Genomic DNA, 20,172 nt, shown 5'->3' on the forward strand with positions numbered 1-20,172 from the left:
ATGATGAAGAGTTCTGAAAAAAATACATGAAAACTGATTGAATGTGTAACACGCTGTTATGAAGCTAAATTTATTTTCGGCTAAATATGTTACACTTCATTTCAAAATATTGTGCCACATTATGTTGCCAATTTTGTTTGAGAATTTGCATTTAACCCATTCTGCGCCGGGGTGGGATCACATGTGAATACATTTTGAAGGCCGTATTTCTATCACTAAAGCCTCATTCAGTCAGTCTTTCATATTTTCGAGAGCTGGTTGAATGGTATGATTCATCTTTTCCACAAGCGTAATACTGTTTCACATATTTTACTTTTTCATTTTTGTTTTGTGTGGGTCTAATTAAGTGCATATGCTGCTAAATATGCAGTTAACTACTATTACTGTATTGCTGCTTTACAAATTAGGAAAAACTAATTTGATTGGACAATTTATGCAATAAATGTTCTGTTGCATGAAGAGAGAGAAACAAATTCATGTGAATTCCTGGGAAGAAAAGCACTGCAGAAAACAAATGCACTTCATTGAAATGATAACCTGCAGTGTGTATTTTTTTCTACTTACACACTCCATTCAAAAGATCAATGAAACACAAACACAAAGATGCAACCTAAAAACAAACAAACACAAAATCCACAGCTAAGCACTCCCCAGGAAAATCCACAGATTATTCGCTATACTGTCACAATTCCCCCAATGATACCATTACAATATCTTTATTTCCCTAAATAAATTTACTTGATGGGACCATTTAATTTATTCTGGTTCAGTTTAGGGGCCAGATGGCATTAGAATCATTTACTTCACCTTGTTTTGTTTAATTACTACAATCAACTCTCTATTTTTCAAATTAATCATAACAAAGTAATTTCATTAGTTACACAGCGGGCTGTTGAATTATTAGCATTTGAACAGTTTGCAAACAATTAAACTTTATTTGAACCTTAAAAATTTGCAGGGTGGAACATTATTACAAGATTTACTGACAGATTCCGGGTACACAAAAATAACAAGGTGGAAAGCTATTCATTATTGCGTTTATTCCATTATAATGATCTCTACAATCATTCCTTAAGACACAGTAAAGGAAAGAAGACAGAGATTTATGTCAAAGAAATAAAAGGATTCATTACGCAATAAACAAAAACATTAACAATGCCATGTTCCCCGAGACCGAGGCTGATAAGATATATATTTCATTTTAATTTCAATTTATTATTTTAATACCACATGACCATCAAATTTAATCTTTATAATATAGTTGCCGTTTAGGTTGCTTGCGCGGTCGGGAAATATGCATAAATTATTATGCATACAATTATACACCAGCTAATGGAATTAAATAGTTCATAAATTAGCCGGGTAATATTGAGTGTGCAATCAAAGAACTGTAAAGAATAAAATGAAATACAGTCATACGCTCCCAATATGCAATTCTATCACTCCGTTTAATAACACTGGGAACTCGAAAGCTCTTCTGCACAAAATAAATGTCATGCTAGATTCATGCAAAGGAGTGTGTCACCGTGTTACTCATTTAACTGACTGAAATCGGGGTCTTGTATCAATACACTGGATTCTCAATATATTGATATGCGACAGTTTATGTGGAAAAAGGTCCCCTTTGATTAATCTGCTCTTAGTGTTACAAGTAAGTTCCTATTTATTGCATTTTCTGACATTAATCGCTTTGTTTAATAGCTAAAGAAAATGATAAATTGTTTTTATTATTGTTTTTAATGATCAATCATATGGATTCATATAAAATTATATCAATAATAATATAATGACAGCAATAATAATACCATAATAATTTACTGAGAAAATTGGACATTATAATCTGGGGTTCCCTTTAAACTAGAGATATTTTCCACATATATAATACCGTCTACGAGCTGCGAAATGAATAGCTGAACAGTGACTCAACTGTCTTGTTTAATCATAAGAAAAACATTAAAATGAAATTGAGCTCCTGCTTTATGTTGTCTTATTGAAACCCCCTCTCCTGGCTTGAGGAGCAATACAGAGAACGTGTGCCAGGTCTCTGCTGCCATCTAGCGGTCATCTCCAGAACTCACAATGACTCACAGTGTAAATTCATGTACAGACACAAACACAAAGGTTCCTTTCAGTTGAATTTATTGTTAAAAAATAAATAAAATTAAAAATCAGGAAGCAAACAGAAGCTGCCAACATGTCACTCATTAGCTTTATATATATATATATATTAAAAAAACATTATTGCACTACATAATGCAACGCTAATTAAAAACATAAATAACAATTCATTATCTACAATGCAAACATTTAAAAACCAAACCGCTTTTAGCTTGGTGTCCCAAGAACACTCATTTGATTGCAGACGACTGACACCCATACGATATTTTTAAAGGTATTTTAATGCAGAGTGGTCACATCAACACAGACGTATTTGGAGGCACTTTTAGACATGAACGTTGTCAATTTGGATTAGTTTCATCACGCAATTTACTGCTAGAATTGTACACTGTCTCCTGGTTGTGGAAGGTATTTTTTGCAGTCTGAGTAAGACACAGAGAGTTAAGTTAGCACTGTACCATTAATTAACGCAAACAAACATACTGACAGACATTAATGCATCAGAAAGCACAGGTCTCAATCCCAGCTTCCAGCACAGGGATCCATTCAGCTGCAGATGGTTCAAAGACACCGGGGATGGATGACAGTCTGATAAATACAGTCATAATTAGCAGCAGCAATAACAATATTAGTATAGATTGAAACTAACAGGTAATTACAAACATGTAGGTAGACATCACAACCTAAACACTTGGCATTAACATGATACGGCCACAACCTCCCAGAACAAACAGCTTGTGATAGTACTAAAATATACTTAAATAGTTACTCACATGGGCATCTTATATGTCATACATCTCCGTTAAGTATGCTTTAGGCACTATGCCAATCGTCCCCTTTAGTTCTCCAACCCACCAGCCAAAATTCTGGTATTCCTGAATGAAGAATGAATAAAGAGTTTCAATAAATCAGAAATCATGTCAGAAATCACTGAAAATCAACAGGCAAGCAGAATAAAATAATTAAATAGAAAAACAACTTCATTCTTTATCACAGCAAAGCCACCAACATGTTGCCACCACAACAAACAGAAGTTAAGACTGTTACTGCACATAAAAATAGTTTCAGAAGTATTTCATCTGTTACATTAACAGAGCTTTACCAGTTCATGGGATTATACATTAATTTCTACAAAATAAGGACCACACTGAACCGCTGCAGACAGAATTAGCAAACAGAAGAATCAGCCTGAACAAGTTGTTTTCCCCTCCAACCAAAACAAACTGGAATGCACCCAACGCATTTTTTTTTTTTCGTTTTATGAGACTGTTCAAGGACCAGCTGTGTTCCAAGCTGCTGGAAAACTTGATCATTATCCAATCACCAAGAAAAAGTAAAATAAATATCAAGCCTCCAATAACAGCCTTCCTGCAGCATGTTTTGTCTTATCTTATCTCAAAACAGATTCCTATTCGTATGAATCTCCGACAGAGACTCCGCACACTAAGAATAAATACATTCAAACTTGTTCCGTGTTCAGATACTATAAAATATAATGGGATGAAGCAGTCTGCAGGGCTGCAGATATCGTGGAAATGAAGAACATCTGTTTGTCAGTGTAACAAAGATCCTCTCAAGGTCAATATGAGCAAAACCATAATGAAGAACAGATTACTTAGCTACTATATGCCAAGATGCGCCTGAAGTTAACCCTGCTCCTTATTTAATGCTTATAGTGGTAAGATAAATCATGCATAAATCTTTCAAACTAAAGCAAGAAATGGCTATAAATGATGTAGCAACAAAAAAAAGCAGATTTGAAGAAAGATAAAGAATGCAATGTTGTGAAACGTTTACCAAAAAATACTTTCATTCACTTTAAAGCCTCAAAATGCAAGAACAAATGCTGCACATCAAAGCTACCTTTGGGGAAAATGAGGATTAAGAATGATTATTTTTATAATTAATTTAACGTTGGTATACCGAAAAGAAATAATCTCATGACTGTTTTGACCACAGCGCTCAGAGGGACTGACGTGACAGGAGGGTGATATATGCCGAGGAGAGAGGACTCATTAAAAACCTCTCCCAAGGAAAAAGTTCACAGAGGGTCTCCAGTCTAGCTAGAAAGTTAGGTACTTTGATGAGACATATATATGTATACACACACACACACACACACACACACTTATGTATAATTCAGACGACAGAAGCATATAGTAGGGAGAAGACACAAAGCACAGAAAATAATTATAATTAAAAAGGAATGATCGGCAAATGAACTGCAACGCACGGGCATTCAAATGTGATGTTTCGCAAACCAAGAACATCCCAACACCCTCGATATCAACGTTCAGACGAGCGCAGCAGCATCGAGTTAAGCGCAGGGAGAGACGCTCCGTTTGTCCAAGGCAGAGCCGATAGCTAAATTAATGGCTCCTTTGAAATCGTTGGACAGGCACTGAAGACAGAGTTACCACACTGAACCTTTGGCTTTGTCATTGCTATTCTTTCCGCGGGTCTCAGGAGCAACATGAATTCAAATTAAACCAATTACACTCCACTGCAGAAATTTTAAAATAGTAAATACTGAGATGGTTTGGCCGACGACCAAGTATGAAGCTCTTAATATATTGCAGACCCATTCGGTGTCTGTTTTCAATTTGTATTTCATTTTGTTTTATTGTAATGCTTGTCTTTTGGCTTTAGAACAACAAGTAAATCCTTTTGCCTTTGTTGGGCTGTGAGATCCAGTACATATCGATTTTCTTAAAAATGCAACTTCTTTTCTAAAGGACAGATTAATAGCCAAATCTGAGGAAAATGACCTAATAGACACAGGTTCTGAAAGCCATTGCTGAAAGACGGCAAGTTAAAGCGATTTCAGAAAAATTGCAATTCTCGCTATCATTTTGAAACCTTCTTAGATCAACATAAACAATTGTAAAATCAAATATAAGTTAATACTCGTACAGAAATTTAAAATTTAAAATTGAAACCTGAAGTCTTTATCCTTTAGGCATATGTTGCATTTACTGTATAACCTTTCTTGATGGTGTTCGTGATTAATACTCTATACAAACTGTTGAAAGTGAAATACCTTGAAACTCTATTTAACCCTTTTTTAAATGAAAATAAGAAGATGCACCATTTCTATTTACAGCCTTGCATTGTGTAGCAACACAGTTCTGCATCAGCCATCTGGTATCTCTCAGAAATCAACATCCCTGGTAATATCTACCAAAACACTAGAGTGAAACAATTACATCAGTAGCATTGATACAATAATATAGAGGCCTTTAATCTAGAGGAAATTGTTCTAGTCAATTTCTCAGACATATTACATCCCTTCGCAGGATATGTTGTTATTTTCTATTAATCATGCTCTGCGTATGGATACATGATGTGGTTATTGGGTTATTTTTGGCAGCGAGGCCTGTAACTTGTATCTGACGAGGTTAAGGTTATTATAACTCAGAAACCACTCCCTCTTCTATACAGAGAATGCACACACACACACACACACACACAAAGAGCTGGTATTGTTTGCTGTCCAACATGATGGAAATTTAGCAACAATCACCCCCATTGTGAAAGACTAAAAACAACAACATAGGAGCCTGCAGAAGCAATAACTTCCTCACTAAATATTCATTTGAAATGTGTACATCTTTGACACAGTTCATAAAATTAACGGATTCAAAGAAAGTACGGATAAGTGGCACATTTAAGAATCCTACACAAACACTTTTTGTTTATCTGTTTGTTCAGTGAGTGTGTGCTTTTGGCAACTGCTGATTAACTATAGAACTGCTGCACAGTTATCAACATTCAACATATATACAAAAAAAGTTTGCAAATAATAGGGTCAAAAGAGAAAAAAAATACAAATAAACACCCTGCCCTTATGTATTCTCTCATAGCACCATAAAGTAATGCTGCCTTCTGTGTTGTGCATATTTAATTAAATATATTTGCCAGATTAATTATTATTCCACCCATCGACTTGCTTGGCATGTGTGTGTTACCAATTATGGGTCTAGGTTTTCAGACCTCTGGAAAAGGGATCATATCATTAGAACATTTTAACTGAAAGAGAGACTCATTTTACATTTACAACTGCATGGATAAGGATAAGTAAAAAGGAAATAAAATATACTTAAGTATGTTTTTACAAATGTAGATGTTTGAGGTAGACTGCTGTAAAACTGAATTACATTTACCTCATGTTGAGTGTTGCATTCTGGGAAAACAACAACAAATAAACATGGTTGTCAATTTACAGTCCTGCATAGAGACATTTTTAGTAATTAAAAACCCCTGAAAAGTAATAAGGAAAATTAGTTAAGTTTTAACTGTCACACTTTTTGAACTTTATGTAAATGCATAATGACTTCAAATTAAAATACTGAAAAAAGAAAAAAGCTAAACAATGTGTGACTGAGTAAATGTGTCAACTTAGTTTTGGACTTAATGTGGATCAGCAGCAACAAACACACTGCCAGTGTACACCATCAAAATGTAATTAAATATAATTAAACATTGTAAAATATTGTGTAGCACTGACACGTTAAATCAAGTGCCAACAGCATGAAAGGCGTCTTTCAAGTGGGGGGGTGGGGGGGCGAGGTCTTTGAAGAGGGACTTCAGAGGGAAACAGGAAGTGCGAGCTGTGAAGGAAAGCAGAGCGGCGGCCGAGCTCCAGAAACGAGAAATTAACACACCTAATTTGTCCAAATTAAAAGTGAAGTTGTCAGAGACCCCAGCGTGACGTCGAGGGAAATTAAGAGACGGTAACGGGAATGGCGTATTCATACTTTTCACACCTTGTCTGAGCGGTTTTTAAATGTTCTCGGGACGGCCTAATGAGACGGCTGCAGGAAGTGAACACAGACCCTCCAGTCTGCCAGTGAGGGACCAGACCCCCGGACCAGTTTCCATCGCCTCACAGAATCACCGCAGCAATCGCTCGGCCTAATCTGAATGTCACGCCTGCCCTCCTAGAGTAAGAGAGGCGAGTTAATTCTCCATTCCAGTAAGAGAGGATGAAGACGACACTAAGCGATCGCCAGGGAAAACTGAAGGTTCATGGCTGGAAAAACAACAACCACAACAAACCCCCCCCTCCTACTACAAAATAAAGCAAAACAAGACCGTTCCATCGAATCTGACCAGAGAAAACAATCACAAAACACAGAGTTACAAAATAGTCCAGTGACAAAAGTACCGGTGAAATGTGAATTTAGAAAACCACAACAACATTAAAAACACTCAAATTGCATACAATTAATTATGTTTTCGGTCGCATTTATAGAAGCCATTGAATAATAACCAAACACTAAATTCAGCAGGAAACACTGACACGGTCACGAGTGCATCTGCGATATCGGACACCAGGGGGAGGAACAGGATAATCACCAGCCAAGGAAACGCACAGCGAGGTACATATGCAGTTTAATAATTGAAACAGAAGCATTGTTTCTTTTGTGCGTCCTCTGTATTTGATTAAGCACAATTAGTGAATTAAAGGGTATCAGGACACTGACTGATGTACAATTGCTTGCTACCACCTTCAGCAAACAGCAAGAATACCAAACGCCTAGGTAAGGAAGTACAAAAACCAGAAATAATAAATACACTGCATGCACTTCATATAGGCATATTAAAGAGATGAAACCGCAGATGTTAAATGTTTGCTTTACATAACTGTAAATAACAGAGATTGTTACGGGAATAGATTGAAATTCTCATATCAAATAGGAATGACTCATTTTAAGTACATATTACTGGCAAACAGGCACATATCATAACTTCAAACACTCAGTGACATTAACATAATACACGGCAGGATACAGCTGACAACACAGCAGTACAAAAGATGTTTTTTAAATGGATCAATTTCCTTTATTATACTACAAATACTGCTGCATCGTGCAAGTGTAGCTACGTCTCTGCCTCCTTATTTATAAGTCAAGTCGACTGGCATAGATCTCGAGTGCTATAGCATCCCAGTTTGCACCCTCATCGCTCATGGCACCCCTCTGCTCCTGAATGACTCGAGATTTATTCCACGACTGCAGTCTCTTAAACACAATCAACTGCTCAATCTCTGAACTCGGACTGAACTGTGCACTAGTCCAAATTGGACTATTTTCAGTCTTCGGGGTAAATTAAGAGCCCAAATTAAGCGCTGAATTCCATTAAGTAAGCTTATTATCATTGAACATCTTTTTTCTGATTTTTAAAGACCAGAGCATTTGAGCGAATTTATTTTCCTAAATTAAAATTAATCTAAAAAAGCACTTCAATTAGACGGTCATTTCTGGATCCTGACAATCTGTTGTACGTGCGTAGAAACTTGATTTGTCTTAATGAATGATCCATCTTATTAAAATAAGCATTATTACTTGTGTTTGAAGCTGCAGTATTATTTTTTGTTGGAAAAGTCAAAACCAGATGTTTATTAGAGAAAGTTGAAAAGCTGACAGATTGTAAAACAAAAAAAGACTAAAGTAATGAGAATATGATAAGTGGGGGCAGCGAAATGGGATAAATAACATGCATTTAAAGAGGAGCAAATCAATAAAGCATTTCTTGTTTTAAGTACTATAGAAAATGAGCGGTCTATATCAAATGAATGTTCATTAAACCCTGTCGGACGCAGTGAAACTTACTGAATGAAGTCAGAACATGAAGCACATTTGTGATTCCTGGTTGTTCTGTGGACGCGCTGTTGAAAAAAAGGTCATCTTTCACCACAAACCTGTCCCGCACGAGCCGAAACACGTTCACCTCGCCTCGATCACTCTCACATGTGTCCTGTTTAGTTTATAGTTACACATCATCAGACTCTGGCGCTGCTGTAGGCCGCGCAGTTGGTGGTAAACCTCGTGAATACATCTCCTTTAAAAGGTGCAAGCTGTAAAGTTCTGCAGAATTGCTTATTATGCTTAAACGGCCCAGAACACAAAAACGTATTAGAAAAAATAATAAAAAACAAAAAAACACTGAAAAAGATAGTATTGCATGATCCATACATGCTTCTGTTGTTGTCACAAACACATTGCATGCTCACAATCTCTGAATACTTAAAAATACAAACAAAATCATATTCTCACATTTGAATTATTTGGAGCTGCCAAAAAGAGTGATTTGCCAAATGTAATGTTACTAAACGAAAAAATACGGCAATGTTTATAGCTATTGGTTTTGGGTTAGAAAAATAGAAATAGTCAAAATGAACGAGTCATTTCAAACATAAAAACGTCCCAAACGGGTGATAGAAGTCAGAGGATTAAAAACGGATCATTATAAAGAACAGAAATTGCGGTTTTATAATAAGCTCGACCTGACCACTTCCCTCGTCCGCCACAAGATGGCGCAGTTGAATGTGAAACGCGCAAATGCTCCTCCATTGTTCGCGAGTCCCACAGCGATAATGCGAGGCAATGACAGTGCAGCAGATTGAGCTGAGGTGAAGAGTTCACGGCAAAACTGAGTTTGAGATAATAGTTGGGTTGTGTCAAACGATAATCTAATTTTCTGAGGTAGCTAAATGTAGTGTTTCTAACATTCTATATTGCCCGGTATCTGAGAAGAACCACAATTGAAGGAATGCCAATAAACAATCGCAGTGGGCAAAGTATCAATTTATAACAATTAGGTGTACTTAAGATCATGGCCCGACATAAATCTCCGGTACCGGCTTTTGCATTTTCATAGTCATCGGAGAACAGCATTTGCATTTTGTTTCCCCCCGTTTGGTTTCATTATTATTATTCAAATGAAGCTGGAGCAATCGTACCTTTTCACCCAAGCGAAAACCAAACCAAACATTAAAATAAAACAAACATCCCCCTCCCCAATAAAATTACACACAAAGGCAATAAACTGTAATATCTACCTGCTAGTTGAATGACTCTAATCACACATCCCCCCTCCTCGAAAATTACACACACAGATCAGTGCAGAGGCAATAAAGCACGTCAGAAACATTTCCAGCGCCTCTCCGGTTTTTGTATCGTGTGCGTTTGCTGTATTACATTCCCCACACAACGTTGCGTCTATTTTACCGGCCGTGAGGTTACAGTCAAAGACAAACCTGGTGTGTCCGCAGAAGTCCGCTTATCTGGGCCACACGCCGGAGCATTCAAATGTGAAGTGAAGGGGCTGTTCCCAGATTTCAACACTGACAAACTGCTGATTTCATGCACAGTAAAGGTTTGTTAGAGTTTTTTTGTTGAATAGAAGCATCTGTAGGTAAAACAAACTTCCTAGTAACCATCTGACTCAGCTCTGTCTTCTACACGAGCCACCGCCAAGCCGGTTTAATCCGTGTCAACAGTTTACCTTGCTGAGGATGTAGACTGCGTCCCCACGTTTGAAGGTCAGCTCGTCTGGAAGGTCCCCAGTGCAGTCCCACAGGCCTTGGTAGAAGTTCTTATAGTCCGTGCTTTTATTAACTGGAGAGAAAAAACAGGACGATATAATAATAAATGTGTGCATGGAACCCTGGAACACTACTCTCAAAGCAGTTACATCTTACATGATTCCAGCCCTCTTTTTGTTCATGTATTTTCATTTAAAGTAAAATATATAAATACCCACAGTGGATACAAATATAGGATTTGGAATGAAGGGTAATTGTACTAAATAAGTCTTTTGTTTAAAACCTCAGTTTATTGCATTAGGAAATGAGATGACAAAAGAAACCTTCAAAGAGAAAAGAAATCCCCTGTTCAGTGTATTATAATATGCGACAAATGCTTATTATTCCAATTCTAATAAATAATGAAGAAGTGTTCTCTGCTATATTAATAGGTGTTCCCGTGACAAAATGCACTTAAGAGACTTGCATGCTGGATCAGGATGGCTGGCTCTCGCGACCTCAACTTAAGGAAACCTCTCAATTATTCATCCGACTCCGAGATGATCGGCCGCAGTTTAAATTCACGTGAGAAGCACAGGGAGACGGGCTGGGATACAGACGGGCACGGGTCTAGAGCTACGAAACACAAAACTAACAGAACTGGCCGCACGCAGCCGTGGGGCTCCGTCACCCACAGCGCAGGGACATGATCAGGCACTCCCATGCCCCAGGGGGTTCTGGGAAGGCACGCAGCCAGGCGGGAGGACTGCAAGACGAGGCCAATTCCACCTGCACCCTCTTCCGTGTTTCTGCAGTGTTCTGTGCTGCTGCCACTTACACCATTAACTGATTGATGACTTGTTTGCCACGCGTCACTTTCTACATTGGCTGACAGCATCCCTGAAGCATTCAATCTAGAGATCACTGCACACAGCCCGAGTTTTAACCATGTCAGGTACCTTCAGTAATGGCTAAAAACAAATGGAATTTAGAAGATTTAAAGTGATAATTGTATTAATTCATTAAACACAAGCTGCTGGCGTGTTTGTTGTCCTAGCTTTCAAAACATGTTGTTTTCCATCCTGTTAAAATAAAAGGAGTCTTTAAAATTATTGTTTTTCTTCTCCTGGTTTTATAGCCTCCTCGATGGGTTTAAATTGCTTTTAAAAGGCATTACTCTGCCGTATTTTACTTGAAAGTCTCATCCTATGGCTTTCCGGTCCCGTTTCGATATTTCACTGCAAGCCCTCGTCCCTGAACCGCCTGGATAGACAGTCAGTGCGCGGAGCTCTTGCAGAGAGAGTGGCAACTTGTCATCTCCGTCGGCGATAGGGCGTCTGTGGGTGGCTGCTCTCTCAGATTAGGAAGGGAAAAGGAACCAGCTGCTGGGATGCTCACTCGGGGCTGGCCAGCAGGAGGCAGCAGAGGAGCCCTGTTTGCAGCTGGCGCTCAGAGACGCAGCGGGGGGGTCGGAATGCATGGAGGGGAAGGTGGAGAGCAGGGTGGCGTGTGGATGTGATCCGAGTCACTAATGACCAAGGGCTTCTCATTTCACCATAAACTCACAGGTTCAGAGGAATTCATTATTCCCCAAGTCCTGGTGCAGCAGTCTTCCACCCCACTGCAGAACAACCCTGATGGGACCGTTCACACACAGTTTCCCACCCGAAAGGTCAGGCCTTCGTTTGCATCGTATGAGGTCATGCTCATTTGCATATGACGTTACACAAGTACAATGGGAACAACAGGAAGTCATTGGGAACATATTCTAGAGCTACTGTATGCGTCTCAGTTGGGATTATTTTCCAGGAGAGAATACTGTCTAGATCCTACTCGTCAGGAGTGTAATTACAAAAACAGTTGTTGCAATTTAGCCAAGACGCCAGTGGAGCTACATTTGCAGCAGCCGAAGGAACATCCAGTATAATTTCATTAAACTGGAAGCCCAGCTGCCAGTCCTCACGATTCCTGGAACCTGAGCCACTCTATCAAATCTGTTGTTGTCACATTACGTTGTGAACATCTCCGATTCCCTCCTCAGATGGGCCGCTGGAGACCAGGGGGCTGTTTCTCTTGGAGTGTTCCTGCAAATTCATCTCTCTGTGAGGTCATTTTAGAGAAGAGACTTATTGCATGGGCAGTTCTTAGCATACCTCCAGTGCATTCGGGGGGAAGTGCGCGCTACAGATCAGTGTGCAGCGGAAGACAACTTTCAAGAGTCGTGCCATTTTATAATTAATGTGTTAAAATGCTTCTGATATTTAAGTTAAAGTATTTAAAGGTTCCAATGGGGAAATTTGGAAATTATTTCACTTGCAGTTCGCTGCCCTGAATGACATCACAGAATGACATCACTCTGCTCTGTTGCCGCTCTGAGATTTCCAGGTAGACGAGCCCTTGGCTGACTGATCCACTAATGATGGGAGAGGAGTCGACACTAAAACACGGGGTTGCAATGTGACCGAGGGAGTGACAACCCAATCTAATGCACTTTCACAACCTGAAACAGCTGCATCTCTGCAGAGGACCACAGTGACCCCTCTCCGACTTAAAAACGGCAGATCCTTTCAAATGCTACACACAAGGCGCCGGCACAAACAATTATGAAGAAAAATAAGTAAGCAAAACAAAACAAATCTGAAGTTTCAGTCTATTTTATGATAAATAAATCAATGTACAAATCAAAAAACATGGAGACTCAACTGAAACAAGGGATTATATATAGAGCTTCAGATATTTTACATTAAGAGAAAGCATGCAAAACCAATTAAACAAATTAACAAAATAAACAATTTTTAAATTAAAGAGAAATTAATCACATGCATTCACCAAGAATTAAAATGAAAATCACAACTATATCCAGTGTTTTCAGAAATTAGAATATGGTTAGCATGTATCCTTGCTTTTAAAGGGGGGGGAAACTGCAAAACATTCCGGCATTCTTGGGTGAGGTGAGAAGTTCATGTCAAGTTTTGCCCAGCAAGAAAGAAATACCCTTGTCAACCTCTCGCTCCACATGGCAACCAAAGTTCTTGTATTACAAAGTTAACTGTCTGCTGGAGGACAAAGGTTAGCTCCGGGCAGATGAACTGCAACTACTGCTGGCAGCGAGAGTCACGCCGGAGCATTGAGGGACTCACAGCAGGGCTGCACAATGAACCGGTTCACAACGCTCACCACAGACAACACCACACTCTGCCAGACAATACTGGAGATACCTGCATCTTTAAAACAACTTGTACGGCCGTGTAGGGAAGATACAGCTGAAAAAATAAAAAATAAAACCCCAGAAACTACATTCCAAAAAGTATTTTCCCTTTTATAAAGTAAAAACAAAAGACAATAAAATATAAAATCACCGGAAGTTTGAACTACTTGTAATAAAGATTTTTTTCATCATAAATGTGTAGATAGATCTAATTGAAGATATAATTGTATTGCTTTTAAAATCACAATGTCACAATAAAAACAATGATTTCTATGAATATCAAAATATTTTTCAGTAATACAGCCTTGTAACAATTCAGCTTCAAATGCCACACAAATAGACACAAAAAACTTAAAACGCCTGATTATAGATCTTTAAAAATAACTGTGGCAGCATTTACACTGAAAAGCACGACAACCCTAAACTACCACCATCAACCGAGCGCACAAATGAAATCACACCAACTCGATTGTGTCAGTGGTCCCTATTTACGTCTGAACGCAGCACGGCTAGCAGGCCCAATAAAGACTTCCTGTGCAGGGAACTCTGGCAGCAGCCCCGCACCCCTCCACCCCCTGCTTAACAACAACCTGTTTAAGACTTCCTGTCAGGGGGTCTTCCTGAACACAGCACTCCATTTCCTGTCCACATGTTGGAGCAAAAGGGGCTCTGAAACGCTGTTTCCTGGCCGCCGTGGCTGTGTCCACCCTCTCTGACAGCCCGGCGGGAGTGATGTATCTAGGGCCTACGAGGGGAAGGCGGCCCAGACTACACTTCCTCCCAGGGCACAGCTCAGATACAATGGCCAGCGCGGCCTGGGCTGACACGGGGCGGCGGGGAAGTGTCCAGTCCTGATAACAGCCTAATATTCCCTCCGTTCGGGCTAAACGTATGCCTTATCAGAACCAGTGTCCTTGAGCCGGCGAAAACACATTCCCTTGTTGTTTGAACAGCCTTGGAAACGGACGGGCAGCAGAACTAGGGTGGATTGTAGGATGGGACTGGAAAACACGTGGTTATTATTTTGCGTCCCCCCACAGCCCCGCAGGATTTCAGTCACTGATAATTAGTGCATAGGCCAATTGGCAGGCAGAAGCAGATAAGGGTCTTTTTTCCTCTAAAGTTTTCCTGTGCATGTATGTCCTGTTCCCATTCCTATCCTGCTGTCAACAGTCTTTTTCTTCCTCTGCGTTTCTCACCTAGGTCTTTATTTGCTTTCCGTGCTAATCATATGCAATGAAGATATGCATGGCCAACATTTAAACGGGCTGCGGATCAATTAGCGGTCTTAAGTTTATCTGATTTTTATCAAAGCAGACAGTGTGGTGGGTCGATTGTCAGAGCCTGTGTCAAGTTGACCTTTTCAGAGACGTCTACGTTGCCAGTCCCCTGGGTATCCCCTTGTCCTCTGTCAGACTCTGAATGGCAGAAGTCTGTTCCGTTCAACCACAAAGTATACAAAGATGTCTATATTACACTCTTATAGGTGTGACAGCAACTGTGTGTTGTATTTATAAACTGTCCTTTGGCGGTGACACTTTCCCGATGATGACTGTCTAATTTATGCAGCCAAATCTCCTTTGTGCAGAAATGAAAGCTAATTGAGTCATTACAAAGTAATTCAGCAAGGAATATCTTGTATAAATTGGCTTACTTTGTAAAGCCCTCTCAAGTGGATTCTTTGTATCTTAAATAACATGGAGGTCCTTCTGCTGCCACTAAAGCACACAGTTCAAGCAAGCTTTTAGTTACCCAGATTAAGAGGATTTCAAACAGGATGGCTTCTGGGAAGGGGCATACCGTTCGCATAGAGGAGCAGACTTTAATTACCTGTCACGGCAGAAACAACAGGCTTGCTCATCACCTCGGGTGTTTTCATTGGAGGATTAGGCATGTCTTCCTCTGTGGGCGAAGAGAAAAAAGACAACAGGTCACTGAAGTGCTCCAAGTAATTCTGACAAAATACAGGTTCACAAGCATTAAAGACTGCTAAGGAGCATTTAAAACTTTAATGAGGCAGCACTGTTTGTATCTCTTGAATACTGGAAGGCCTTACTGGAGCTGCGGAGATATTTCAATGGTTTTTTAACTACATATCTGTGTTTGAGCTCATACAAATGTATAGATTGATGTGAAATTGTACAGCGGGAGGATGGTGTGGAAAGTAACATGAAAATACCACAAGTTGTTGTAGAAGTGAAATCAGCTGCTGATGAGATTAACATTAAATAGACAAGTCATTATCGAAATACTAATGAAAGAAAATGGTTTACTGATAGGTGAACTAAAATAGATTACAATGCGACTACAATAAAACAACACAGTACACGCATGGTAACTTTAAAATGGCAATGCTCTCTCCTTGCCGGACACACTGGGGGGATTTCCTCCAGGTCTGCACACCGAGCAAAATATATTTTTGCAATCCATGCAATTTCAGTATCGTCTAAATGACTCTTCATCTACTGAGGACTTACTGTTACAAAGCCATATGCAAGTAAGAGTCCAGACACTGAAGACTATCCGCTCTTCGGAAATTGCTGTTTGGAACAGTTTCAGGCAACAGTTCAGTTTAACCCACATGTCAAACTTGGGAAGAAACAACTCACAGAACGAACTCCAATGAGGAGGAATACAGAGCAATTAGAAGAGGCCAACTGTAGCACCGACTAAACAGCAGATCTGGGACATTTGGAGTCTGTTTATGAAGCTCTTATACAGGATATTTATGAAGCACAAACATCTAAAATATCTCATGGAGGAGGTGTACACACTGCAGCATATGCATAGGAAAAGCAGTAGCAATACAAGCCTGTGTGCCTTTGTGGATATATTACGCTAAAATCGATTCCCAATTATGACATTAAATGTTTATAAGCATTGATCTCTGCTGCACACTCCCTAAGTGAAAAGCATTTCATATACATAATGTGCAGAGATTAATAGGCAATGCTGATGGATGAGTATTGGTCTTCACTATAGGCAAATCTATTAGAATAAAAACCATCCCGCTAATCTAAAACCATGAGGTGCACATTTAGCTTGGCTTTCAATGCACAGGCAGAGGAATCTGCACGTCAGAATCTCTATCCATCCCGTTTAAGAGACACATTCATCTCTGGTTTGGAGTATGGAAATATATCAGCTTTGAGAGTTAAAGAAAACAAACATCACAAACACAGGCTGTATAGAGGGTGATAAAAACTGGTAACGTAACAGAGCAAACCTTGTCAGAGACGCTTACAGATGGCGCTGCTTGCACTTGTTTAAAAGTATACTTCAGCACAGAAGAAAAAGAAGCAACATGGTTTGTACATGAAGGTCAACAGAGCACATTTCCCAGATCAGCAGGGACACACGCACCCGGGGACACAAATAGAAATTGGGCTTCAAGGCATTCAAGACAGAAAACAGGAGACACTTCTTCACACAGATCTGAACAAACTCCCCAGCGATGTGGTTGAAGCGACAATTTGGGAACATTCAAAAACAGACTGGATAGGATCCTTGGATCACTTAGTTAATAACGGACACGAAATGAGCACGATGGGGCGAATGGCCTCCTCTCGATTGGACACTTTCTCATTTGGAGAACATACAATGGGGAGAATTGTTTTGGGGGTGCATTGTCTCGGGGACCTATTATCAGGGACCAATCGTCACGGGGGGAATTGACAGGGACCAATTGAGGAGTTCCGGAAAAACAGGATGTCTTTGAATATTACTTCTGTAGACCCAAGAAAAGAGAAATCCCTTCAGAATTATTGAGGCACCAACATAACATTCAATGTACTTGTAATTTTCTCTTCCCAAATGGGTTCTAACAGAGGAATGGAAAAACGCATAGATGACAATAACCTGACCGTCTGCATCTGACCATGCTTGGTATTTTGAGGATATGCAATACTGTTAACACTACGATTAAAAGGATTATCAGATCGGTAATTTAGCCTCCAGACTTTTGTCACTCAAGTGTGCCGTATTTTTCCCCAAAGGAACACCGGGCAGATTTTTCCAAACTGTAAAATCAAAGATAAAAACACGCACCGCCCCGTCTCTGCAAAGCCACCATTAGTCATTCCGCTCAATTGCATTATTATTAATCAATATAGACTTTGCCTAAAAGATGGACATACTGTCATCATCAAGATTAATTAAGATGTTTGTTGCATGCATAATGCTTTCTCCTACTCCTACAGCATTCCCACAAGAGTAAATAAGAGCATCTCAACTATGCAGCAAATACCCATCAAGCCACCCATATGGCTATGAGGTTCATAATGTGGTTTCTATGGCAATCAAACCGAAAATCTGAAAGGATTCTTTGAAGGAGCAGCTTGTATTTACATGCCTCCCCTCCACACTATAAACACACAACGTTGTTCCCCTCACATGGCGTCAGAGATGGGAATTATCTGCTCAGGAACAGATCCACATTGCACATTATACACAATCCGCTAAAACCCACATTATACACAATGTGAATACACAAAACAAATGTACAGGAAATCAAATCACGCACAGCCAAATGGCTCGCCCAAAATGGAAGAATGTTACCAGACAACAGCAATTTACTGTGTGATTTCAATGTTCCACTGTAACCCATTTCAAAATCGTCAAAACAGAGAATACTTTTACTGAACGCACAATTGCGTAACGTATGGAACAAAGCCCTTGAATATGTAAACATTGATATGGCTAAGTGACTCCTGCCTCATTCACTCACTGCAGTCTGGCATAGGATTGTGCCATCTGCAAAGCTATCCAATTGGCAAATCAGAGAGCGAGAGCAAAGAGAGGGGGAGACTATTAGTGCAGAGAACAAGCTATCTGGAAATCATTCAATAAACAACTTATATAATCCTAAGCACCCTCTAAAGGTTTTCCTGCAGGGAAATTAGACACCTGGAGCCAAACTACAGCTTACTACCGTTTCCATAACTAGTGTCCCCTGATATTTAGCATTCCCTTCGATCATGGTAACTGCCCGTGTATTGAGAGAAGAGGAAAGGGGAAATAATGAAAAACAGGATGCTTTTGAAAACCACACGAGTCATCTCTTTCTGTCCCCCTCCCTCTGCAAATTTCTAAAATAGCGTAAGGGAAAATAATTAAAACATTTTCAGGGATTTCGACATTTCTATTTACATGGAAATAATCTGCCGAACGTGCAAGCTTCTAGTGTTATAATTAAACTGAATGTGTCCTCGCCGTCAGGTGGAAAGGCTGACTTCAAATATCACTTCGACCAGACATTTATTTTGTATTTATTTTTTTAATATGGCAAGTCATTTCATCACAAACCATTACTAACCTTAAATTGAAAATATTATTTGGCAGGTGAAATAAGTATAAAAGTAATGACACGTAGGTTACAAAAAAGTTTGCAGTGTCAATTTGATCTTGAGCCAGGGTACGCATGTGAAGTAAACAACACAAGTGAGATAGCGTGATTAAACTCATATGTACTGGGTAACAGCTCCAGCTTTCACATAGCAAACACAATCAGGTGACATTGTAAGTTACTGATCTGCTCAGTTTACCAGATCTCCACGTGGTACAACTGCACCCTGTCTAACAGGAGACACGGGTCAAGACCAGTACACTGAACACCATGCAGGGTGAGGGGTAGATGTGCTGCATTTCTGTGGTGGGTACAAGGGGGTAACTGTTTGCCATTCGATTCAATTATTTCCGTCCTTGTTAGAAATACAATAACCAAAATTAAAAAACACAGTGAAAGACTCATCTCCTACTGGATACAGTCCACTTTGTACAAATTGTTGGAAACTGAGAAAGTATTAGAGGAGGAATCGCACTGGAACGGCGCGGCTCACAGATGCTGCGTTTTAACCCCGAACCTCGGCGGCTCTGTTTAAACAACTGGCATCCAGAGCATTCCAGAGTGATGAGACAATGACAACTAATTCAGTAGCAGCACAATCTGGTGTGCATCTTCGGAAAATTACGGTTTGACGTCGCCTCAGTCTGATCTGCCCATCACAATCTATATAGACCCAAAATCGTTTCCTATGCCAATTAAATCAGTTTCACTTACAAAAGAAAAAAAAACAAAAAAAAACTTAGATACTAAAAGGTGTCTCTTAGTTCATATAACACTTTTTTTCACACTGTTTTTTTTTCCATGTTTCTAAAGTGAAGTCTTCGGTGTTGCTTATATTTATTCCCCAGACTGTATTTTTAGTCTTAGAGCAAACTGACAGTTTTGCAATGGTTTTATAATGCTAAAAGCATATTTAGATGTTTAGAGGCAGGCTTATATCAGAGGTCTGTTTAACATCTGCTGTACTGGATAGTGGGGGGGGCACTGGGGGTGCGTCGAGAAACGGAGAAAGCGAAGGAGTGATTGAGTATAAGCATGGATTTCAAATTACGGCTCTCCGGATGCAAGGACCAACCAAATGCCTGTACATGTATCTCACTAAAACTAAAATGCTGCCTCAGGCCATAGGAAACGTGCCGTTGCATATAATCCAAATATATATTAATCCTTAGAAATTAAAAACTTACAATCTGA

General features: G+C 39.5%; 1 protein-coding gene across 1 annotated transcript in view; it reads right to left on the reverse strand.

Annotated features, from left to right (window-relative positions):
• Nucleotides 1-2,122: 2,122 nt before the first annotated feature.
• The window catches only part of skap2 (src kinase associated phosphoprotein 2), a 58,258-nt gene continuing 40,208 nt past the window's right edge, over nucleotides 2,123-20,172 (reverse strand). The window contains exons 10-13 of the mRNA XM_066715630.1: nucleotides 15,465-15,536; nucleotides 10,408-10,520; nucleotides 2,892-2,993; nucleotides 2,123-2,706 (exon numbers count right to left, since the gene is read on the reverse strand). Coding sequence (XP_066571727.1) covers nucleotides 2,901-2,993; nucleotides 10,408-10,520; nucleotides 15,465-15,536 — 278 coding nt within the window. The 3' untranslated portion in view covers nucleotides 2,123-2,706; nucleotides 2,892-2,900. The remainder of the gene's footprint in view (nucleotides 2,707-2,891; nucleotides 2,994-10,407; nucleotides 10,521-15,464; nucleotides 15,537-20,172) is intronic.

This window comes from Amia ocellicauda, chromosome 10 (assembly GCF_036373705.1).
Source record: "Amia ocellicauda isolate fAmiCal2 chromosome 10, fAmiCal2.hap1, whole genome shotgun sequence".
In the NCBI taxonomy this organism is placed as follows: Eukaryota; Metazoa; Chordata; class Actinopteri; order Amiiformes; family Amiidae; genus Amia; species Amia ocellicauda.